The sequence below is a fragment of the Nanorana parkeri genome, unplaced genomic scaffold, assembly GCF_000935625.1.
Source record: "Nanorana parkeri isolate BGI_ZX_2015 unplaced genomic scaffold, ASM93562v1 scaffold3205, whole genome shotgun sequence".
NCBI lineage: Eukaryota > Metazoa > Chordata > Amphibia > Anura > Dicroglossidae > Nanorana > Nanorana parkeri.
Genome location: NW_017309473.1, coordinates 22,519 through 49,102, shown reverse-complemented (window position 1 = coordinate 49,102; position 26,584 = coordinate 22,519). Strand labels below are relative to the sequence as shown.

General features: G+C 39.4%; 1 protein-coding gene across 1 annotated transcript in view; it reads left to right on the top strand.

Annotated features, from left to right (window-relative positions):
* Positions 1 to 26,584, top strand: part of LOC108802899 (neuronal migration protein doublecortin-like) — a 35,780-nt gene that overhangs the window by 5,665 nt on the left and 3,531 nt on the right. The window contains exons 2-3 of the mRNA XM_018574744.1: positions 9,851 to 9,953; positions 13,049 to 13,171. Coding sequence (XP_018430246.1) covers positions 9,851 to 9,953; positions 13,049 to 13,171 — 226 coding nt within the window. The remainder of the gene's footprint in view (positions 1 to 9,850; positions 9,954 to 13,048; positions 13,172 to 26,584) is intronic.

Below are 26,584 nucleotides of genomic sequence, written 5' to 3'. Positions count from 1 at the left end.
TGCTGAGCATGTTCGGCCGACCCGAAGCCACGCGAAGCAAGCCGATGTACGGCTGATTTTAGCCGATGTACGGCTGAAATCAGCCTACCAGCCTGAAGTGAATAGCCGAACAGTGTTCGGCTCACTTCACTTCAGATCGGTCATTCACTCGGCTGCACTCAGCAGCTTAGAGAATAGACCCCTATGTCTTTGACAGTTCAAGGAAAGCTGTTCTTTTATAAAGTATAATGGAGGGGGAAGCGGGAACCAAGTAGACAGTCTTAGTACCACCTTACCTTGAAGAAAATATCATTCATGTAAGGTTTTCTACCTGCCCACTCATTTTTCTCCCTGAGAACAGTGGTCTGGCACAGACATTCCCTGGAGACCTGAGATTGTTGCATATTCTGAAAACTGATAAACTGGTTGATTGTAATCCAATGACCAGTTTCAGCTTTGGCCTTATAATCCAATGACCAGTTTCAGCTTTGGCCTTATAATATCTACACTGCCGTGTGTTACTTATCAGCTTTTTAATGTTTACAATAGAAATAATGTATAAAACAATTGATTTGCATCACCTGGTTTGAAAGCATTGATGTCACATGGCTTCGACACTTGAGATGTCAGAAAAGGAATGCCTCAGAGGAGAGGCACACTGCATGGCATGTCAAGGTTCAAAATGGCAACGTGTGCAAGAGATGTTCATCTCAAGTATGAGATACATTTTGAAATGCATCAAAATGTAACTACCAATGAGAAATCATCTTTTGGCTGAATACACTACATGCTTTGAAACATACATCTGGTTGTTGTTAATTATTCTAGGTTGCAGAATATTCATATTTCCTAGACAGTACTAAACATCTTGCTGTGTTACTCATATTATGTGTACGTAGATGAGTCTGCTGTCTACAGAAATCCCCAGAGTTGAATGGGATGCTGTCCAAATGAAATCTGCCTGCTGAACAACAGGCATCGGACGTGAGCAGACTGTTAAACGTGACTCTTTTTTTTTTTTTGCGTAAGAGCTTTAATTCACTGCAGTCAATTATGCAGTTTTAAACATTACACATTGAATTCTCACTGTAGCCAACTAGAGCTACTGATAGTGAATACAAATGGTGTTGGGTTGTCTTGTATAATGCAGGGTTTTCTGAATAACTATGAATAAAACAGAAGATATTTCACCCACACGACAGGACAAATGACAGATTATCTGCTCTCTGAGAGCATCGCATTTTCTTTTTGTGTAGCTGGTATGTAGCAAATGAGTGTGTATGTTGAATCTAAGCTTTCCCACTCAAATAATGCATGGTTGTGTAAAATAGAATTATTATTGTTCACAGTGGACACATTACTTCCTACACACCAGATCTTATTAGTGATTCTCAATAAGCAGTGTCTTCATTATTCCTTAAACCTTATAATAGCTCCAAGTAGTTCCAATGTGGAGCTACTAATATGAAAATATACTTGCTCTTTCATTTGTTTTGATTGATTGATTGATTGATGGATAGATTGACTGAATAATTAATAATTATTGAGCTTCAGGTATCAATGCTCAAAGGTAGTAAAATTGGTGATATTTAATATGTGTGAAACAATAGCAAGGCTTTCAACAAAATAAATACTATTAAAGAACACTCAAATTTAATATGATATTGATGCATTTACAGCTGAACTCCAAAAGATATAAAAATACATAAATCCGGTTCTGCATTTATAAAAAAAAAACATTAGATGTATTTTTACATACAGCAGGTAGATGTATCTGAATAAGTCTTGATTTCAGCTTCCTAGAATAACAGAAGCAATCAATTGGGAGAGGGCAGCACTGTTAAGGTAACCATACACCTTACAACCATTGTACCATTTTTTTTGTCCCGACATCGCACCCTCGTTCAATTTTCGTTCAAATAGCCCATCATGCACAGATCGATGCAGATTTCGATTATTCTAACTGGCCGATCGTTGATCGATCGTTTGCGCATGTTCAGTGTTCATCTTGCGAATTTTGTTGCACGATAATCCATCGTCGCCACTAATCCATCAATTTTTGTTAGTTTCAAAAAGAGTTTTCTAGCCTGCCCGATAGACAAAATTCGGCCAGTTGTACAGTAACTGCGGTTGTGTACTTTCCATCAAGTGGCTGATTATCGGACGAAACCGCGATTGCGGATGAAAATCGAATGATAATTATAAGGTTTATGGGCACCCTTATTCAGTCTGCGCTATGTTGCTTTGCATAGTGCTGATCATGTAACAAGAGAAGCTTTTTGGCAGAAGAGTGCTGACCTTATCAGTGAACTTCTGCTCATTCATTGCCCAGTCACAGTTTGGGGCAGATCCTAGACTATGATGTACAACAGTTGAGAATTGAAAATTGTCACACAAAAAAGAGTGAAGATTCACTTCAATTATCCAATAATGTGCAGATGAAATTCTTATATAAGGATTTGCTTTTCTTATTATTGGATAATTGGAGTGAATCTTCACTCTTTTTACTGTGAGCATTGTCAACTTGACTTCTCCTGCATTGCTCAACTTCACTGTAGCCTGTAGAGAAAATCAGGGAGTGCAGGACCTGACTGTGCTGTCTGCCAGGGAGCACAATACTCGTTAAACAGAACAACAAATCTGTTAGCAGGTTCTGCAGGTTAGACCATTTGAATACATGTACATTTCAGATGTATACTTACCTACCTGCCTGGAGTGTAACTTTCAGATGATGTGTAGAACCAAGCTGATGAATTGCTCAGCTCTTTCATCCTAGCATTCCCAATGTGGACATGGCTGCGTTGATGGGTAAATCCCTTAGTTGCCAGCATCCGTAAAAAACAAACCGTGGGTTTATGGTTCCAGCAGCACCTTTTTCTAACAGGCCACATTCCTTCCAAAAACAGATTTTGCACAAGACCAAATCAAATTCTATTAATCTGAAAAGCATGCTAAAGTGAGCTGCACTAGAACTCATACTTACAAGCAAGGAAATTGGCACAATAAATTGGAGGGGATGCAGTATAATCATAAACTGCGCAAGGGGTTCTTGCTTGGTTACTGTGAGAGTGGTAAAAATGTGTAATTCACTACCGCAGACAGCTGTATCAGCAGAAAATGAGTTCCTCGGTTAACAGAATATACAGGTTTATGGGAGTTGCTAGAATGCCTTATACACATATACACCATCACAAACACACACACACCAACACACACACACTACATAGATTGAACCTGATGGACCAGTGTCTTTATTCAACGTCAGCTACAATGTAACTATGTAAATTAGGGTTTCTGACTTTTGGAAGACTTTGGCCTGGTAAAGTATTAAGAAACTATTAGGTAAATGAATAACTAACAAATTAAATGTTGCCATGGTTGCATTTTAAACATCCATGTATTCATATTGTTTTTAAGAAACCATGACTGCATTTTTGTATCTGCCTGGAATGTAGCTTTAACTTTCTGCTTGTGGCATTGTTTTACTGCATTAGTTAAGTAGGGTATACACATATATATATTTTCTTTGTTCAACCTGAAGGAAGAAAATGTAACAGGTTCCTCCATCCACACTATTCAAGTTAAAGCCAGCTGATTGGTTGCAAACTCCATTCGGCCAAAGAACTTCCAACATGTTCCTTCACCAAAATTCAATCTAATGATCGACTTCTGCTGAAGGTATAGGGTCACCAACAGGGCAGCTTTTTGCTGATTCCTGTGGAATCAACCGAAATTCACTCTCTGTGCACCCGACTTAAATCTATACCCACTTATGAAAATGTCATATATGGTTTAAAATGTTGTTACCATTTCAATAATTGTTTTCAATCTTTTTAAATATGAAGCTTTCAGTAAAAGAATACCTAGTGATCCACTTTCTCTTATGCAGTTACAACTGACTCCCAATTATGCTGCTACATTGTAACTCTTTCACCCCTGATTGAGACTACAAGCACCTGTCAACATATTACACAGGCATGATCCACTTTGTCACTTTTAGTCCTTGTTGACACCGAAAGCGGTGCGTTCCAGTTCAGTAGCTGCTGGAACGCACTGCGATCGCTCATGAAACTGCATTCTGGGGCGGGAGGGGGCGTGGCGGTGCATTGAATTCAATGGCACCGCTTCCACGCCCCCTGCCCGCAGTGCGATCGGACACGTGGCAAAACATTGCTTGCGTTCCGTTCCACTGCAAATGCAAAAAATAGAGCAAGCCCTAGAGCAATAGAGCAAGCCTGCACTGGAACGGTCCGATCGCACTGCGGGTGGGTGGGGCGTGACAGCGGTGCTACCGCTCTGGAACGCACCGCTTTTGGTGTGAACAAGCCCTAAGAAGAGGGCCCAGAACAATGATGTACAGGCAATGCTGGAGCAAGAACATGTAGACAGGAAGTGGCTAAAAGAGGCTGGAAGAAAATAAGCAGAACCAAATTGCATAAAGGATGTAAAAAAATAAAAACTATATTATACAGAAAAAAACAGTGCTTTAGTAAATTAAATGCCATCCAGTTAGCGCTTAGATCTACTTTAAAGGCCCACTTTAAGCATATTTTTTGTATTATATTGCACGTTTATATCTTTATCATTTTAGGTGGCAGGAAAAAAAGTTTGAAGTGAAGGGGTTAAAACCTTGCCATCCTGCCAAACAATGACATCAGCTCCCCAAGCCATTTCTTCTGGCAACGGGTAATTAGTGACAGCAGGGCAGACAGCGATGGGTATAATTATTATTACTGCAGCAGATAAGGATGTGGCTGGTGGGTAACTCAAAAAGCAGCAAGGCTGTGCACAAGGCGCTGACCTTTGTGCTGAGACATTACTCTACTGACACAGAGACAACAGCTGCTTACTTAATCTTCTTGTACCACACCCTACGCGAGCCATTAGCTTTGCTTTTACATATTAGAATTCATGGAAATATATTTAAATACCATGTAAAATAATCTGCTATGAAAAGGTATCCAAGGTTTTATGTTTTATTCATGTTACTATTTGTTTTATCTAATCTAAACAAAATAAAAACATTGCATATTTCATAAGCTAAGAAATAGAAAAATATCTAGGTGAATAATATTTTTTGTACAACATAAAAGTGGTTAATTTTTCATTAACATTTCTAAAGTCACAGAGGTTTTTTAATAACATTTAGCAAACTAGAAAACCTATGTAGGTTTTGAGTCAGTTAGCTTAAGAGAAAATGATCAATGGTGCACCTACAACACGGGATAGAGAAGCTTTGCATAGCCAGTCCATGCTGCCACCTCCTGTGACCCAGACGAGAATTGAAAGTCTCTGCATATTATGCATCTGCTTATAGCGACTGACTTCACCCAGGGGCATGTAAAAGGCTAACTGTGCATGGGAATATGTGTGGATGCTCTCTGTGCACGGGAATATGTGTGGATGCTCTCTGTGCACTTAGTGGAAACCTTTGCTGAGAAAAGCATGGATGCTGTGTTTTTTTACTTCTCACTGTGCATATGCTAGCTCTTGTGTCAATTCTCTGAGTCACTGACCTGGAACAGAGCCCTGACTTTACTCTGACTTAGATAGATGTAGATGAGCATACTTGTTCCAGGTCAATTAATCAGAAATGAATTAATCTAAAGGGTCAAAGGTGGTCAGAAATAGCATATATATCTTAGGAAAGGTTTATCTCATAGAGAGCCTAAATATTGCATATGGAGGCTCTTGATATCTCTGGGTCAAGTCAGCCACCACAAACACATACAAAAATCCCTTAAAGGCTAAGCATTTTAAAGTTTTTGGTAGAATGGAAAAGAGGTAAAATATCCGTGGGGGACTTTGTGTAAACTAATTAGAGATATTTTCTGTCACTTACTGGTCCTATGACACCTATACAAGAAAGGGAGGAGAGGAGTATATGTCATTAGGATAGCAAGTTACAGGCAGCAAAAAAAAATATGTTATTTTTCCTTACTTTACTAAAGTGCAATTCTTTATTTTTGTCTGTGTACCCAATTGGGAATCTTTCTCTGCGCTTGCTGTCATGAAAAGAATTTAGACCAAATCTCGCCAATAGGCACACAGCAACCAAAACAAAGACTCTAACCCTTCCTTGCCTTTTCCAAAACTAAATAGAATGTTTGCTGCAGTTGGGCTTTATGGAGCGGCAACATAGATGAAGCAAGATCTTACAATATAATTATGAAGAGGACTAAGTTATACCAGTGGAAATGTTGGTGTAACAAGTTTACAGGTTTAGGTGACCCAATTAAATTTTTTACCATTGGTCTTTTTTATGATATGCAGCATTGTAAACTGTCAAAGATCATTTATTTCTGAAACAGATATTGTAGTTAAACTAAAATATAGTAGTTAATTCATATTTATTGTGTGATTTATGTCATAGATTTCAGTACTTTATGACATCAACTAATCCAAAATAATGACCTAAAAAAAAGGGAAGGAGTATACAATGGGGGAGGCGTAGTACTTCAGTTAATGACTAAACAGCCATTGTTAGTGACAGCCCTGCTGTGATGGAAGGTCCCTGATCCAGCCTCTCTTTGTTTTCCTAACTCAGACAAAATGTGCAATTTCAGATCTTCTTTGCCTGCAGGCTTTTGGAAATGCTGCTATAAATACACAGCATAATGAGCAGAAGAAATTTGAATCAAATTAGTAGCTTGCTTCCCCTCGCAATAATCTGTTATCAGCTCACTTCCCAGTACCAGAAGACATTGCTAGCTGGCAGCTCAAGGAAGCATTTAGGATGATTAACTCCTCCAATTCGGGACGGAAGTTGGCTAGGGGTGAATTGGAGACCTCCCTGTGCACAAAATTGAAGAATGCAGTAAGCTCTAATTACCCAAAACATTTTAGGTATTGTCTGAATATGGGTTTTCAAAGAGTTGTGTAACACTAAGAGAAAGGATATCAAAATGTACAACATTACATTTTAATTATTACTGTGCTCCAAACAAGAACTATTTGCTGCAACTTATAGCAACTAATGCACAATTACCAATATAGTAGGCTGTAATAGTAGGATCTTTTGCATGTCTAAGTCTGATTGGTAACTGTGAGCAACAGCAGAATGCGAAAGAGTCTTAAAACTGGGTCCAATGATTTGACTATTTCTTTTTTTGGCAGTCGGTCCATATATAATATGTTTTTCTAAAATATGGTTTTTGTCAAATATGGTATTATTAATACTATTAGATGTATGAATAATATAAAAGATTATATATTTTGGACCATTTTTGGTGTCTGAGTGCTTGCCATTGTCTGTTCAATATTATTCTCTATGACATTGAAGACATTGGTTATGAAAGAGTTAAACTAACATATGTACAGTATTACCTATATGTAATGCAAAGAAACATACACAGTATTTGTGAAGGCAGCAATCCTAACAACCAGCTGATTTTATATAAGAGTTCAGTCTGCACAAAGCCCTAGGTTGTTCAACTTTTTTTCTGGAGAACCTCTTTAGTGGTTCAAGAGGCTCTTATGTGCAAATGAGCAACCAGCAATTTATGTTCTATAGTGCTTATATCTGCACATTTATATGTATGAGCATATCATTTCCATGACTCACCATTTTCAACCAGAGAAAAGTCATCTTGAGCATAACTCATATTTATGTAACATCACACTTGCACATGTGTGATAGTGCACTCAAGACAGTTCATGATGGGCTTTGACTTTTGCTTAGATATACCTGATCCATAAAACAGCATGTGTGCTGACTCCTTTTGGTTACCAACCTAATCTACACTAAAAAAGTTTGTAAACACCTGAACATCACATCTATATGAGCTTGTTGAACATCCCATTCCAAAACCATGGACAATAATATGAAATTGCCCCCCACCTCTTTGTTGCTTTACTCTTTCACTCTTCTGTGAAGGCTTTCCATATGATTTTGGACAGTGTTAATGGAAATTTGTGTGCATTCAGCCAAAACAACATTTGTAAGGTTAGGTATTGATGATGAACAAAAGACTTGGTGTGCAGTCTCTGTTTCAATTCAACCCAAAACTATTCAGTAAGGTCCAGGTCAGAATTCTGTACAAACCACTTGAGTCACTCCATACTAACCTCATCAAAACATGTCTTAATAAACATGGCTTTGTTCACAAGGGCAAAGTCATGCTGAAACAGAAAATCGCCTTCCCAAAGCTATTGACACAAGGTTGGAAGCTTATTATTGTCTAAAATGTTTATGCTGTAGCCTTCATGGTACCCTTCACTGGTAACACCTGAACACAATAATTTAGAGGGGTGTCCACATACTTTTGGCTTTTACAGTTATGTGTGATGGTTAGGTGTTCACACTCTTTTGGATATAGTGCATGTTCTGATACATTATGTTTTCTGGTTTATGGTACTTTAACCTGTTGACTCCTGCCCTATATTTGTTGTTCCTTGTAGTTATAATTCAACTTGATTCCAGGGCTCTCTTGTTTGGATAATATAATATTGTACATAAGACCTTAGGGTATCTAAGTTCCTGTAGTGGTATGAAGCTTTATGGGTAGGAAGGCTGTTAGAGGAGTAGAGCATAACTGCAGCAGCTATAACATATTATTCAGATATCAGTTGCAGACATTTCCAGATAATGCAGGAAATTGTTTTCTGTGTCAGGGCATTATAGTTAGTAATTACAGGTTGCAGTGTTTCTTTGGAGTGCTCAGAGGAAACATTTAAAGTACAGTCATAAATATAGTTATTAGTTTTGATGTTACCATTATACTTCAGTGTATTTCAGATATTTATGGCTACCTCTGGCTACAATGCTTGCACCCTTGCCTTGTAGTTTTAAAGCATTTGATTGCTTTATGGCAAAGTAACAGATTCCCCCCTATTTTTCCTCTTTTAGTGTCTGCATTCATTTTTAAGTGGACCTATTACTTTGCACTGCCTTTCCACTTGGGGGAAAGTTATACAGGAGCTGTATTAAAAATGAATACAACATTTCTTGTGGGCCAAAAGTACCTAAAATCGTAAACTCATCAAAATATTTAAATATTCATAAGCAACTAATTATACAAATCATGCATCAATGGAATATTATATTAAAATACGTGTAAAGGTAAAACAGTTTTTTATTTACAGTTGGATAGAGTAAGGAAGGGTTCTGCCCTCTGTCATGTTTTATTAAGGTCTGTGTCCCTACCGGGGAGCTTCACCCCTCTATTGGTCTTGATGGCCATTGTCACCAAGACAAAAAGTTAAGAGAAAATCCTAAATGTTTGCACTGAGAACAAGGCACATAGCAGGACCCATACAGTAAAATAACCTGTTTGTGGATTTCCTCCTTCCCTTCTCTGTTAAAAACTACAAAATAAAGTTTTGCTATACATACATTTTAAAGTATTAAATAGCAAACTGCTGTATAAATATAAATATAACATGCACAAAACAATGTTACATACATGCATTCTTCTTTCCTAATAAATAGTTTAATGAGTGTACAGTTTTAGGTGATTCGAGCCCATAGGAAATGTTGTAGAACATTTTGATTTGTGATTGTTAAAATTCACAGGTTTTGTTGAGTAAAAGACAATACAGTGTGTACTCTGCAATGTGACGTGTATTATGTTGGCACTATATAATGACAGAAGATTTTTTAAAAATCATTGGACTTGGTTTCTGGACATACTTTAGATTGCATCATATCTTATGTCTTGAAGGTACATTTTTCTTAATAGTATTTAATGTTCACTGTATTAACCCGTGTGCACCTTACTGTATAACTGGTGACAAATTGTTGCGTGCGTTTGTCGTTTGTTTTGCTTCACTGTATTAACCCCACATTTACATTTGTACAAATTTGTGTCCTAGGTAAAGCAGTGATATTCACAGTCCTGTTTGCTGACCTGTATTTATTTATTTTTTGTAGGTGACTTGCCTTCATGATTTCTTTGGTGAGGATGATGTATTTATTGCATGTGGCCCAGAGAAATTCCGATATGCTCAAGATGACTTTTCTCTGGATGACAACGGTGAGTCATGGAAATTATATGTTTTCATCTGCATTTTCTGTGGAATTTTCTTTATCAGTTCCTAAGGCTCCATTCACATTTTTGTGCTGTTAAATGTGTGTACATTTGCACTCAAATCACAATAAGTTCAGTGCCAAAATCAATGGAAAAATCAACAGTTACCTTAACACAGGGCTCATTAACATGTGACACAACGCATGCTAAAAGACATTCATTAATGAATTGCAATACAGTGCTAAAGTCTGAGTGGCTCTTAAAGCCCTGCAATCAGCATAAGTGGTGCATTTTGACATAGAAACTGTTCATTCCAAATGACATTTCATTATAAAAAATTTGGATACCCTTGAATTCTTTATTTATCCCATTTGCCGGTTTTCTTCCAAATGTAAGTTCGGATGAAAACGAATGCACCAGTCTAATAGCTAGGACTATTGAATAAAAGAAACATACAACAATTCTAAGTTAGAAATTATTTACAATGGTCAAATGCTGACTGACACAACATTAGTTTATAAAATACCATAAAACGCCAAACAATAATCTTTCAGATTGGTCCATGTGAACAATGGCCTTGTCAAGTCTTTTTCCTTCTTTTCTGAGCTGTAACTGGACAGACAGTGACTATGGTGAACATATTTCCCTAGCCATCAGTTTGTTTGCTTGCAACTATAATTTGTCGGTTCTCGCTCCTGTAAGCTATCTTACAAGACCCATGCTACTTTGCTTTGCTTCTGTCTACAGATGTGCAGCAAAGCATATAACAGCTTTGGGGAACAAGCTGCCATGCTGACTTGTCTTCTTTTGTATCTTTTATACTATCTTTCCCGGAGTTTGGTGTGAAAACCTGGCATTGTGTAAGTAAAAATAAATTCTGCCTGACCTCACAACAAACTCTATGGCTGGAACTCCAGGGGCAAACAGATTCTGCTGTCTGGCACATTTAGTGCCTGAAGGGAAATACAATAAAATGTAATCATTTTTATTTGATTCCTAATGAAAAAGCACATATTTATGCCAGGCTGTTTAGCTCTGGTTCACCAAATCTCTGTGCACTTTGTACCCTGCTTTTTTATTTATTTATTTAAACTCTTTCTGTTTGTAATTGAAGCAGACATCTCGCTGCTGTACTGTGAAAGCAGCCATTTTAGATGTAGTGTATATTCAGATCAGATATTTCAGTTTTGTATACTAAGAAGTTACTGGGAACTTTCTAAAAGTTAGTTTTTTGGTTAACTTAGCCTTAAAGATCTTAATAGGAATCTATAAAACTGGGCGCATGGGAGCTGTCATTGCTGATTTGTTTTTGAAGGTGCTCACCCTAAAAATGTCATCCTCATCCTTGCTTCTCTACATGGTGAGTCTCTAACTTAGGACAAATATAATAACACGAGGTTACATAGTTTGTCAGGTTGAAAAGAGACACAAGTCCATCGAGTCTAACCTGTAGAGGTAACAGAACGCTATGCCCACAGTTACCCACTGTTGATCCAGAGGGAGGTAAAAAACCATATTAAGCATAGTTTAATTTGCTCCAACAGGGGTGAAAAAAATCCTTTCTGATCCCATAAGGAAATCGGATATTCCCTAAATCAATAATCTCTGGTGCTTAATATACTTATGAGGTGTAGGGACATAGTTTATGTGCTCTTGCTTGTTCTTGTTTCAAAGCCTTACTACTAAGCAGTGAAAGAACGGCAAGCATGCCAATTCTTAAGGGTGCACTTTCAAATCCTAGTGAACAACGGCAACACCCTTATTTCAACCCTAGAAGATCTTTAAATCTGGGAATGTTAAAGTCTAACTCCAGTCATTTCTTTTCGTTTTTGGATAGTGTGGGAAAGAGCTAAAATGTCTGTCACGTTTCAATTTCCGATTCCCATTTAGGAGACTTTTTCCCCAATTCCTGTCCAAAACCAAACAGAAAATGTTTCTGTGAAGTTGGGCTTTAAGGGATTTGTAATACTTTGACAACTGTGACAACAACGTAGCTCCTTCTATATCAAGGGAGATCAAGAAACTTTACAATATAAATATAAGGACCCATTCAAAGCAGTACTACATTTATTGAAATGTCACAAATGACAGTTAATTAAGGTCTATAGGTATAGCTTGGTGCGAGGCAGTTGTACCGTGTCGCACCCCACTATGCTAAAAAAAGTACTGCAAGCTTTACTGTATTTCATTGCACAACACCACAACGCAGTGGTGTGAACAAATCACATCTGAAACAAGGCAAATTGTTGTGTCTTGTTTTGGGGCTGTGCTGGAAAAAAGGGTCAGCACAGCCCCAAGGCATCCAGTGTGAATGCAGCCAAAATGTTAGCTTGTTCCCTTGTTCCTTCTGTCATTAGAATTATACTGGACGCATTCAGGTTCCGGCCCATTCACGTTTTCTTTATCTATAGCCTGATCAAGTTGGCTGTAGACATAGGACACTCTGCATATAGAGAAATTTCAAAGACATCTCTTTAGATGTAAATACTCCCTAGGCTTGCTTATAAATGTCTGTCAGGAATCAGCAGGCAGCGTGCACATTTACAAAGATGGCAGGAAAAATTGTTTCATGTTGGCAAAAGAAAAACTGCAACCTCTTTTCTTTACCTGTCAACACATTTGTTTTTGTAGATGCTTCCAGACACTATACTGAAGACATGTGTTGTATAGAAATCATGATTTTAGGGGTGTTGGAAATTATGTAAGCAACATACGTTATTTTTTTGTTTTGTTGTTTTTGCTGGACACATCTTAAATAGCCTATATTCTGCCAAAAATCCATCAGTATTTGGGGAAAAACCACCTCCACTTTTAATTTTATTGTATTTTGTTATTCTACATAATATAGCAAATTTCTACAGTAGAGTTAATAGAACCATTTATATCAATCTAGCACTCTCAATTTGGGCAATTTGGGCTTTTTTTTTGTACTTGTGGTAAAAATTACTTGTGGTAAAAATTGATTTGATAAATAAATGGCTTAAGGCTGCCTCCCTTACATGTCCTGCTGATTTAGCAGTCTATGGACTGTGGGACATAGGTATTATAGTTTTATTTGTGTTGCACTAAAAAGCTTTAATCATTTGTTTTTGCCTATGCAGAGTGCCGTGTCATGAAAGGAAACCCTCCACCAACACCGACACCAAAACCAGGCCCCACTGCTCTGAAGAGTTCAGCCAAGAGTCCAGCACCACAACGCCGTAGCAAATCCCCTGCCGATTCAGGTTGGTAAAATTACTGAACAATTTCTCAAATACGGATATTTTTTCTATCTACATTGCACCATAACACATCCTGAATCACATGGTAGCAGCGGGAGGCCACACCCTGATTCACAGAGTATCAGCAGGAGGCCGCACCCTAATTAACAGAGTATCAGCAGGAGGCTACACTATGATATACAGGCTATTATTGGGGCACTACACCGATTTACAGGGGTATCTTTGGGACACCACAACCTGATTCACAGGGTATCCTTGCGATACAAAGCTCTAATTCACAGGGTATTGTCAGGACACCACACCTTTAACCACATAGTATCATCTAGATGCCACACCCTGGGTATTATTAAGAAACAACGCCCTAATTCGCAGGGTATAATCAGGATCCCACACCCTGATTCATAGGGTATCATTGGAAACCCACACCCTGATTTGCACAGTATTATTGGGACCTCACACCCTACTTCACAGGGTATAATTAAGACCCTACACCCTGATTCACAGAGTATAATTAGGTCCCACACACTGATCACAGTTCATAATCAAGACAAGAAGTGAGAAGAAATTCCTACAATGGGGAAAAAGTTATACTCACTTATACTTTACCGCCGAGCTGGCTTGCTCTTCTTGCTCTCTCTACCCTTTCACTGAAGCATTCTAAGGTCCCATTAATCATCACATTCTATACAGAGTGTGGGACATGCCAATGTTGCAGCGTAGGAGGATTCAGGGGAGCATCATTTTTTTTTAACGCATAGACAAAAATCAGCAGTTAGCCCCACTGCAAAGGTTAATAAATGTTTTGCCCGAAGTTCTTCTTTAAGGACAGGAAGTGCAGGCAAAGCAACCTGATGGAGATACAAACAGCATACAAAATCTGGCTGAGGTTCTAAGCCTTCTCTCCCTCTATCCAAAAATATATATAAATAAAAGCAAATAAATCAACCCTTGTTCAAGAGCTGGATCTTCTCTTTCAATTTGCAATTTGTGCAAATACATAAACAGAGCTTCGACAACAGTTATGATTCTACACCTGCTTTAAAAAAAAGACAAGATCATCAGGTACCTTGTTTTGCTTACCCCAAGTACTGGCGGCATCACTTAACTTCTTTGATACAGCATCTAGAAATTTCCCATGATGCATAATTTGACTGCTCCTTCAACCTGAAATCTGTGAAACGCAAATCAAAGAGTGCAGCAGAAAAACTTCTTGGCCAAGGATAATGCCGCTTAGGTGCAAGATCCCTGCAAGAGCAATGCATGGTAACCAATATTTGCATGTACAATAGGGTATTGAGAATTATTCTTTTTTTCCCTTATTAAGTGACACAAATAGGTTGGATAGCCCTTTTTGTCTCACACTTTTAGGGCACATTTACACTCCCATGTGTTGGTTAATGCACATTAACGCACGTGTTACGGCAGTGCATTCACAATGAATGTGCTGCCCTAATGCAAGTTAACATGTGTGCACCAACACACTGCACAAAACTGACAAAGTGTGAATGAGCCCTGAATCTTATTTAATATAAGGCAAAGATAAATGCACAACATATAATACTCCAAAACAAGAAATCAACACTTATTTTTCACCTAGCTGCTATAGGTTACTTTGCACATCATTGTAGCTCTTACTGAATAAAGCCTTCAGTTCACTTTTCTTCAAAATAATATTTTAAAGCCCAGTTGAAATCTCACATCTTTATATCACTTTGCAGTCCTGTTCTCACACATTGTGATTTTGTGACTACTTTTTGGTTTGAAAATGCCTTAAAATACATTTTTTCACTTAGTGAAACTATTCCTTCCTGACCTCCCACTTCAGTGCTCTATTTCTAGTGCTCTAACATGAGCCATTTGTTTGTATTTGTGTTTGTGTCATTGCTTGATTTGAATAAAAATTTCCTTTTAACTCCAGGGTAGTACTGAAAATAAAATAAGAACCAGTAATAAATAACAGAAGTGGATTAGGTCTAGATCAGCTTCTCTTTGTACTGTACAGCATAAATCCAACATGACTGATGTTTCTACAATGAACAATGCTGTTTTTTCATTTGCATGAAGCCTTGCTTTGAGGCTTCAGACAAAGTTTCGATTGGCAGTAGCATGAGATTATAGTAAAACTTTACTAACGTGTGTTTTCATGTATGGACTGTGTTACAACAAGGTCCATTCATTTTGATCTCAAGGCTGATATTGCACCTGGACAATTTTTCACAGCACATCTGAATTTACATCTGTGTGTTGTGGTGTGCTATACCACAGGTCATTTTTCTTCTTTACTATATATGTGCAATTAAGTGCCATTCAGAATGACTAACAATGCCAAGCATTGCGTTAACATGCGCTGTGGTGCCATGTGTTAAAACATGTAAGTTAACGGGCGAACGGGCATTAGCACAGCTCACAAGTGTAAATCCATCCTTAAATACCACAGGATTTGCTAGTCATAAAGTTTAAAGCAGGCAGTAGCTATATGCTGACTTTGGGTCACAGGAGTACATTATTAAGGGGATTATTCACAGAGTGGCTGAAGGGAGCCAAGTGAATAACTGAGCCGAAGTGAAGTGAGCCAAACGTCGTTCGGCTATTCACTTCAGCTCTGTATGGCTGATTTCAGCCGTACATCGGTTAAAATCAGCCATACATTGGCTGCCTTCAGCTGCCTTCAGTCAGCCGAACATGCTCTGCACGTTCGGCTGAGCCAAAGTGCAAAAGCCATTCGACTCAGCCGATCTAATATCTGGATCGGCTGAGCCGAAGCTCCGGCAGTTCACTCACTAACGTTCACCCCTATTCTCTGTACACCGGCTAAAATCAACCGTACATTGGCTGCCTTCGGCTAGCTTCGGTCATCCAAACATGCTCAGCATGTTTGGCTGAGCTGAAATGCAGAAGCCGTTCAACTCAGCCGATCCAACATGTGGATCGGCTGAGACGAAGCTCTGGCAGTTCCCTCGCTGTTGTTCGCCCCTATTCTCATAGGGACTGAAGGACTGAATGGCAGTGAGTGAATAGCCGAATGGTGTTGAGTGGCATTAAGGCCGGCTATTCTGCTTGCTACCACTGAGGTAGCGAGCAGAATTGAAAAAAAAATATAAACAAAAGGAAAAAACAAATGTAAAAAAAATGTAAAGACATTTTTTTAAAATACAAATTTTAACAATGTTAAGAAAATACTAAAATAAATGTAAAGAAAAGAAAAAAAAACATTTAAAAAAATGTATTCCCCTAAAAGTCACACCAGGCCCTTTAGATCTGGTAGGAATTTTAAGGAGGAATCAAAATGGGGGGAGGAAGGGGGGGGGGCTGCATGCATTATTTGTTTTCCAGCGCAGTATGGTGTAAAGCAATCAACCACATTGTGGCCAACAGAACTGAATGAATTGTCACTTTGTGACATTTTAATAAAGTTCTAACAAAAAAGTTATAGTACAATAACTTCCAAGTATAGTTTCCAGTACATATGCACCGCAGCCTTCACAGTAAACAGTAGTGGTTGCGTTCTTAATAGCTGCTGGTGTGAATAGTGCTTAGAATGGATAACTTTGTATTAAAAGCGTAGAAAATAGTAAGTCCCTCTGCACTCCTCACAGAGCTCCCGGCCCAAGTACTTGTAGTGGTGCTCGCAGTGATAATCACGAATGGCACCGTGCAACAAACAGTGGAAAGCAGAAATCACCAGCACTCAGTAAATATCTTTGATGTCCATTTAATCGGACCAATCGTCAATTGTCATGTACAACATAGCGACGTTTCGGGACCGCACAGGATCCCTTCATCAGGGCGACAATGTAACAACATTGCATTAAAAGCAACTAGAGATGGGATAGCTTGTTTTGACGCTCCTTTACTGATTGTTAAAAAGATGTCAAAAATTTCAATCATTTGGGTACAGGAATACTTTCAATTTAGGCAGATATACTGGGCCAAACTGATTACAAGGAAAAAAGGTGAGTGGCCTTGCTGATCATTATTTTACATGATTAGGTTGGTACCAGAAGTGCTTGGTCAGCACATAAATATGCATAATGTACATAACAGCTGGGTAAAGTCATTCAGCCACTTATACAATTTTTATGGGCACTCCAGTGCTTTCACTGGCACTGGGTATGTTAGGTCCTATATTTAGTAGTAGCACATTGGTTATTAAGGGCCACTGGCCCTTGGAGGAATGTTCTGCAGGGATTTAGAGTGAACCCTTCAATATATTTGAACTGACAAGACTGTTGCATTATGTGACTGTACAATGTTTTTTTTAGTGTGTCATATGAATTACGTGATGAAACACAGTGTCATTTTTTTGATAGCTGAAATGATTAAATAGTGGTACTGAGACATAGTTTTATGTGACTAAAATTTAGTTTAAACCAGTATAATGACATTTTGAATGATATCCATCTGCTTGTGTTTAGAAAAGTGCCATTTAATAGGACCACATTTTACTTGTGAGATTCCTATTAAAATAAATGTTTCATGAAGTTGCTTAATTATTCATGAGAAGTCCATATGTCCTACAGCTCAGAGTTTACCATTTCCTTCCTTTCTTTGGCCCATCTATGTCATTCTTAAAAGAAAAGCAGAAAAATAGATTTAATGTGTTCCAAAGAAATAAATGTGTATTATGCTAGGATTAAAGACTTGTTCCTTTTGGGAAAGGCATTTACATTCCAGCCATGGTTTGAGCATGGAGTTGTTCATTATTCAGGGTTGATGTTGAATGGACCGCTATAGTGAAAATTATGTATTCTGGCCACTATAAGTGGTTAATACTTGTAATACTTTAATCAGTATATTTTGTTACTTCACATGCCTTCATTTATATGTTTTTCCACATTTACATGCAGACCAAGCTCTCCAGCAAAAGTGACAGTCCCAGGTGCTTCCACTGGTCAGCATTTATTCTTATGGCCTAAACCTTTTTCCAAAATCAAAAAAAGACTGTTTCCATAACTACCTAAAATTTTTAGCTGGACTTATGCTTTAATTTATTTGTCACTTACTTAAAGATGATCTCCTGGATAATGTCTAAATGATCGCTGACTTTAAAAAATCCAAAAAGCCCTTTTACTCACCTAAAGCCTGTGCTGGAACAGTCCCGAGCCTTCTCTCCTCTTCTGTTCACATCCGACGTCCTTCCTCAACTGTCCACATCACTTCCTGTGTGATGTGGGCACTTCCTATTGGCTGACCAATGGCTGGGTCTTCTTGGGAGTGACAGGCATAAAGGGACCATCTGTAGCATTGGGTTAGTGGTCCCCCTACATCTGGAAACAGCGATGGTGAGGAACCTGGACAGTGGACTTAGAAGACTGAAGCTTACTTCACTAGGTAAGAAAAACAACAAAGGGTGACAACATTGCTGTTTAATGCAGAACTTTCAGCATAGTCACCCTGTTAAAGGAAGTGGAAAAATAACATGTACTGCCAGAAACAATAGGCATTAAAACTATGTAACATGGGGGAACTCCGAAAAAGAAAAACTGTTGTGGTAATGCTAGTGACAGACTGTTGTATGTATGTAATTTTGTTTTATTCTGCCCATAGTACCAGTTGCAGCTTGTTCTGCAGTATGCTAAACTTAAGTGCACTGTACATAGAGCATATTGATTAGCATCCTTCTAGAACACCTTATCAGTGCACTGAAACCGTACTTTCAAAACTGCAGTATAAATCAGTGCATAAAAAAATATGACTAGAGCCCGAGTTTGCCAATGCTTGTATTAAATGTGGCAGAGAACAGGCTATGCTGACTGCTTCTGGATAATGAGATATTGCAGCGTGAGAGTTAGTGAAACAGATGTGTATTGAACATGAATTCAAGCTTAAGAGTATAATATGTTTCTAAGATTTTAGCCAATCCTTCTGTGATCATAACATTATATCGAATGGCAACATTAAATATTTTACCGAAGACTGACTACATATTTTTTTTGGATGACTGTGTTTTTACTTTATTATTCTCTGGCACTATCAGCAGACAAGCATAAAATCACTGGTGTGGCTGCTACTTCCCATTGTATGTCCTTTAAAATACTATTGTATTTCTACTTCAGTGGCACTGATTACCATTTAAGGACTATAGATTAAATAAGGCTTTGATGATAGCTGTGAGAAATAATGTATCATGTAAATTAGTCCTAAAGAAGTACTCTGGGCATACATTTTCTTAACCAATCTAGTGGGACTACCCCCGCACTGCAAGGGTTAAGTGCTCCTTTTGATCTAGGGACAAAAATAACAAAGCAATACTCACCTAAACCTGTACTCACCTGAACCTCGCAGCCTGCTGGCTGTTAGACTGGTCCCTGCAACCTGTCTCCTTCTCTGCTCCTGCGATGAAATGTCCCTCAGCAACCTATACAATGTATAGGACATTATGACTTAAGGTGCCCATACACCTTACGACCATCGCAAGACTTTTGTCTTGCGATGGTCGTATGCTTCCTGAAAGCCCGTACGATCTGCCCACCTTGGACGGGCATATTCTCGGCGGGTTTTCGAACATGTTGGCTTGACAAAAGACGTGCGACCGTACAGTAGAAACGGTTGCATGTCTTAGTTCACACTGCTCGAGTCTCATACGATCGCGGGATTTCGCCCGATTCTCGTACGAGAATCGAGCAGTGTATGGGCACCTTTAGACCACTAGAGTGGAGGGGGGAGCTAGGCTACAGCCAGCTGACTTCTAGGTGTGGATGAGTATATCATTGTTATTTTCCTCCCTAGACGAAAAACAGACATTTAACCCTTGCAGTGCAGGGGATAAGAAGAAGATTAAGAACATTTGTGGCTGGAGTTCTTCTTTAAAATTGTCATATAGCTCTGAAGGGTTACTATGTGATAACACTGGGGTCAAATCTGCCATGGACTTTTTGCTTCTCTTCTACTGAATCGGTACATTCTCGAGCTCAGGATATGAGAATCAACACAGACACAAAGGTGTGTGGTATCTGCTCAATATCAAAGGTTTATTGTAAAACAAGGAATATATATGCAAAACTAAGAAAGAGATGGCGGAGAAGAAACCAATAAAAATCATGCATGTGTATATAAATTAATATATGCTCTCATGGGTCATAGAACGGTCATACAGGTGGTTACAGAAAATGAGATAAGAAGTAACAGTTTTAATGATACAAGAATGCAGCTGTGAACAAGCGAAAGCAGTTCAAGGCCAGTTTATTCAGAACCTTCTAAAAAGCACAGTTTTACTTGCTCAAAATATTAACTATATACAAACCAAGAATAAGAAAACAATGAATTCTCCTATCAAGCTCCGAATACGTACACTTGCCAAACTTAATTCTGTTGCTTTCTGCACATGGCAAAATACGGAAGCCTAAAGAAGCAAAAGAAAGCTGGATCTGGAAGGAAATTTCCAGTTTAATGATATTTGCAAAACAGATATTCAAAGCCAAACCTTTGACAATGGGGAAAAGTTTTTTTTTCTCTGTGAACCATCAGGGTGATCTTGTCTCGGTGACCCCATGTCAATAAATGGGAGTGGCAATTGTCAACAGGACCCACCCTATTTTACTAAAAGCATGTTTATTTGTGTCCCTCATTGGAGACATTTTTCCCATAACTTCTTGTCCTTGCTATTGAACTTTTTTTTTCCTGCCACACCTGATAGATGTGCCCAATTTAACAGAAACCCTATAAGGCCCCGTTCACATTGAGCGATTTATCGCGCGATTTTTGCAGCGATATCGCTCATATTTCCGCGCTATATCGCTCTATGTAGCTTCACCAATACATTTCAATGTAGCTGTTCACATCTCGTCGCTCAATGTCGCTCAATATCGCTCAATATCGCTTGTAGCTCGTCGCTGGTAGCTTGTCGCTTCTACATGACCCTTTTTTAGAGCGATTTTGAGCGATATTGCTCCTGATTGCATACAGCCCAATAGGAAGATGTCGCTCAATGTCGCTCAATGTCGCTCAATGTCGCTCAAAGTCGCGCGATTTCCATGTCGCTCAGTGTGAATGGGGTCTCAAGTGAGAGACTTCATGACTGGATAGAAAGTGGATTGTGTTTGTAGGTTTGAGCATTACATCATTGTTGCTAAACCTTAAATAGATTATATAATCAGGTTGGAATTTGCATGACCAGTTTTAATCCCATCAATATTGTCTCACGGCTAAGATTCATTCAAATTATTCATACTGCTGACCAACATCTTTATTGGAAAAATGTAGGGTTGGTACTGATTAATCCTTAAAAAAAAGTAGTGAATGCAGCAACATTCATCTCATGATTAATGTGAAGATACTTCATTTTTGCACCGAAGCCTGCAGAGCGTTGCAATGATCGTGGGTGCAACACATAGACTCTTGCATTGTATTCCCCCATCCACAGGTCTCTATGGAAGCTTGTAGGAAGTACTACGGCTTGAAAAAGGAAGTGGGATTCCCTGGCACACTGTCCATGACGTCACCAGATCTCCGACGGAACTCCCGGAAGCCGGCGGAGAGGTCAGTACCGATCAAAAGAATTTTAATCGATCAAAAAATTAACTATTAATCATGGAATTAATCGTTAATTTCCGCAGCCCTAGAAAAAATTGCTGTATTGTAAGGAAAAATGTAGAAATTAGTAATAAATATGGAGAATAACTAGCTAGCGAAATATGTCAGTATTTATGTATTTGGATGAAAAAAAAAAATTCCATAAGGCCTTGTCCACACTCAAACTTCATCTTGTATATGAGCAAAGTGTACAGCAGGATTTACAAAGCATTTTTAACCTTCTGCAGGCTTTCAGCAAAATTGCAGGTAGTGCTGAATCTCACCGCATGTCTACTGAAACCCTTTAGCAGTTTGTGGTTCCTGCACTCTTATCAGGGTCTGGGTTTAACATCCCAAAACTGGAGCTAAAGGGGATGTTAATGACTTAGAGAGACATTGTCACATTGTCCATTCAAAAATCGAAGCGACAAAGCACCTTTAAAGTGACTGTGTCACCACAGGGTTACACTTACAAAAAAGCCCATTTGTAAATGGAACAAATTAAGTGCCTCCTTACCTTGCCGGCTGCCCATGTAAGGGAAAGCCACAACTCTCCCCCTCCCTAGGTACTGCATGCATTTGACCATAGGATGGGTTAAGTGTTTGCTCTCTTTGTCGGCTGCTGTGATCCCTCCTGCTGGATCAGTTTGCCTAACACGGGGCACTGGAAAGGTAAGTGAATAAGCATTTTGTACATGTGGGTTTCTTGTAAAAATGACCCTTCAGTCCTTATACACTCACAGAGCTTTCCCCCACCATTCCACCTTACATGGGGACACAGCAACTTACCCATTGTTTTCAGGTATGAGGAACTGCCTGGCAAAAAAACACAGCCCCAGGTAATGAAGATAACGCAGAATTGAAAATAAACATTTACCATGTGGCAATCATTATTTTTTATTATGGAATTTTGTTCTGTCTCTAGTTTGTCTCTGACATATATACAATACTTGTACATACTATTTTCACAAAGATGCAACTTTATACATTTAAATGAAGCTCTCTGGCAAATAACTCAACTACAGTAAGGACATCACATTGTCTCCAGAAGCATTGTGAGGTGACGGTATTGTAATAGTTACAAATTAATCTCAGGAACAAGACAATCTAATCAACAAGGCATGTTTTCCAGGCTTTAATTTCATGCTTTCTTAATGGAAGGGTTGGAGTAAGGAGATAAAAGCATTTCCATGAGGCTGAAAGCAATTATCCAGCAGAAATACATTACGCCAATCAGGTCCAAATTTGCATTTGTGTCCCAGTAGATTTCAAACATGGCTGCCCTAGGCAGGACACATATTATTCTGCAGGAGCTAGTGATATATACAGTTAAAAATACCTAAGGATGATCAGCACACTAAGGGGTCTATTTACTAAGCTGCCGAGGGCAGCCGATTGAACAACTGACCCCAAGTGAAGTGAGCCGAACACTGTTCGGCTATGCACTTCAGGCTTGTACGGCTGATTTCAGCCGTATATCGGCTGTAATCAGCCGTACATCGGCTTGCTTCGCATGGCTTCGGGTCGGCCGAACATGCTCAGCATGCCGATCCAACATCTGGATCGGCTGATCCGAACCTCCGGCAGTCTACTCGCTGCTGTTCGGCCTATTCTTATAAATCCCTTCAGAGGGACCGAGCAGAACAGAAAAGTAATTAAAAAAGTACAAAAAAGTAAATAGAAGAAGATTGTGCGGAGCTAGCACGGAGCCGTGTCAGAATAGAACAATTTTTTTTATAGGAATGCATTGCTAGATTCCTATTGGCTATTTCAATTTGCAATAGCCAATAGTAAAGTAGCATTGCACCCGCCCTCTGCTGATGGACCTGATGGAGAACTGCAGCAGAGAGCGGGTGCAATGCTAGTTTACTATTGGCTATTGCAAATTCAAATATCCAATAGGAATGTAGCAATGCATTCCTATGGGCAAAAATTGTTGTGTCAGAATAAAGAAAAAAAAAGAAAAAGCAGTGTACCTCTCCTGGGCGGCCGGGAGGCTCCCGGAGCGCACGGGAGAGTTGGGCTGTCTGGAGATCAGTGTCCCTGGTTAGCTGGTAAGCAGGGACGCTGATCTCTCTGCAAGTGGCCGGAGCCAGCCTTAAGATCACGGCTGGCTCCGCCCAGCTGTCAGAAGCTGGGTGTCGGCTGGTCAGCGCGGCTCAGCCGAGGCTAGCTAGTGTAGCAGAGATAATAGTTGTTTTGTTTATACTAAACTTATTCATGCTATGCCTTCATTAGGTAAGCAGGGATCACCCATATTTAAAGATAATGCACTGCCTTTTCAAAGATTTTATAGATATACTGTACATCTAAAAGAGATCAATTGGAGAGTAAATGATCTTATCAATATGTGTTCCTGTTTTAGAAAAGTGTCAAGAAAAATCAATCAAGTTACACTTTACCGCTAAGCAGCGTGAATGGACTAATCTCAGCTATTGTATTCAGACCGCTGTTTGTCTGGCAATTTTTTGCCCGACTCCTTTGATTTTTCAGTTGACTATTTTTAGAAGCTGAGTGGTGCTGACAGGGCCACCCACAGCTCGAATTTCGGCCGATTTAGCAAGAACCACCCAAAATTCGAGCCACCTATGCAGGGGCGTAACTAGAAATCACAGGGCCTCATAGCAACATTTTGTATGGGGCCCTGTGATTTCTAGTTATACCCCTCGAGATCCATCCTGAGGGTGAACCTGCAGAGCCCACCATAGAATCTCTATGGTGGGCTCTGCAGGTTCACCCTCAGGTGGGCTGGTCGCACTCCTTACTTGTCCGCCTCCTTCTTTGTCACCGGGCCCCGCCTCTTCCCCTGCTGCCAACCACGGGCCCCCACCTCCTCCTCCACTGCCGGGTCCAGCCTGCTCCACCGCCGCTGGCTGGCTCTCATTGACTCTGTGGAGAGGAACGCGCTGCTGCACAGACTACTGTCAGTGATCTGAACAGCGGCGTGTTCGTCTTCAGCCACCAGTGAAAGCCACCAGCAGAGGATCCTATAGCGACCCGAGCGGCCCGCACGGCATCTGGCCGGGCCCCATAGTGGCCGCCTGAGTCGCTAGGGTGATTGTTACGCCACTGCACCTATGACTAGCTTATATGTAGTTATGTATGCACAACCTATTATGGTAAATATTTGATCATTATATACTCAGGTTCTGCTTCCTGCTTAGGAGTGCTACACAGTGGTTGTTCTTTTAGTGCTACTGGTCACAATGCAAAACAATGAGTTAGGCCACAACTCATTCTCTCTGTTACTGATTTCTCAGTAGTTATTAAAGCAACACTAAACTCAAGTACCCTAACTGTTAACAAAAATGTACCTTATTTGTGTATCACTCTGCTGTAGATCCTCAAATCATCTCTGAATTGGTGCTAACACTGTCCTTCCTTCTGGAGGGTGGCTACTTTTGTTCCCCATGGTCCCCGTGTGTGCTGCAAAGTAGCCACCGCTCCAAGCTCGCTCCTGTGATGGACTACAATCTCAATGCAAATTAGTAAACTAAATGTGAGATCACGTGAGTGAGCTTGGAGTGGTTGCTACTTTACAACACTCACAGGGACCATGGGGAACAAAATTACCCACCCCCAGAAGGAAGGACAATGTCAGCACCAATTCAGGGATGATTTGAGGATCTACAGCCGAGTGATACACAACTAAGATACAGTACATTGATGTGAATAGTCAAGGTACTTAAATGCATTTTCAAGATTTAATTCCTGAGCTCAGTGTCATTTTAAGCACAGAAGGTAAGTGAGACTAAAGCAAAAACAGAGCGTATCCTGTTGGTTAAAGCATGTGAAATGTGAATTAGCTTTGTCTCGCACCTTCTCTGAAAGGGAAATGTATCACTGACTCACAGTCCATTTATTCATTTTAATGTTTTTGCTGTGATGATTAAACAACAAGCTGCTAAAAGCATAGTTACAAGCAAACAATTTATGTAGCATAAATTATCATGTGTAGTGTGTTCTATTGTCTTGGAAATGATGGACTGAGCTCCATCAAAACATCGACAATCAAATACTGATGCTTTGATTGGTCTCCGCTGCAAGACCCTTGAGTGCCTCTATATCTTCTTTGGATTTGTATGAATATTTTTGTGGCTGAGAGCCTGGACATTTACCTTACAAATAGAGTGTCGTGGCTACCCCTGAGATTGTTTAGTGTGTTCTATGGTGTATATAGGAAGAGGAATCACGTCACACAATCACAAGAGCCAACGTTTCGAGACCACGCTTCATCAGGGCATAAAGAGTGACACCTTTATGCCCTGTATCCTTTTTGAAGATACTGATACTCAGGATGCTTGGGTGAAATAAGAACAAATAAATAATGAGGAATACTCTGATTAAAGCCCTGGAGAAGAAAAGCTTTGTCACAGCTTTGCACACATGATGCCTACAGAAAACTACAAAGGGGCAGATACAAGACCACTCATCCTGCATAAGGAGAGAGAGCAGAAGTGACTGGTCTTTATTACAGGAAACTCCTGTACAGAGGCAAAGTCCAGAAATTGTTTCATGTTGGATTATTATACAGATCTGGGAAAAATCCACACAGTATGCCAAGATCCATATACATACACATGGGTTGTGAACTTAGACAATATTTGTCTAGCATTGAGTTCAGCTTTAAGAGATCTGGAATAAACAAATGGAACAAAAATTAGGCCACTTGGCCCTATCTGTCATATTCTTTGCTTCGTTTGAAAAAAAAAAAAGCCTGATTAATAGCTGTGGGCAATAGCCTTGTGTATGCTCCAGTGTTCATAAATTAGACTGCAGGTTTTATTTTTCAAGTGATGGTTGCAGAATGGCTGCTAATAATGACAGTGTTCAAAGGTGCTCGCCCCCACTCTTTATAGTGTATTTCTACTTTTGCAGCTAAATTGGAATAACACCTATTTTTTT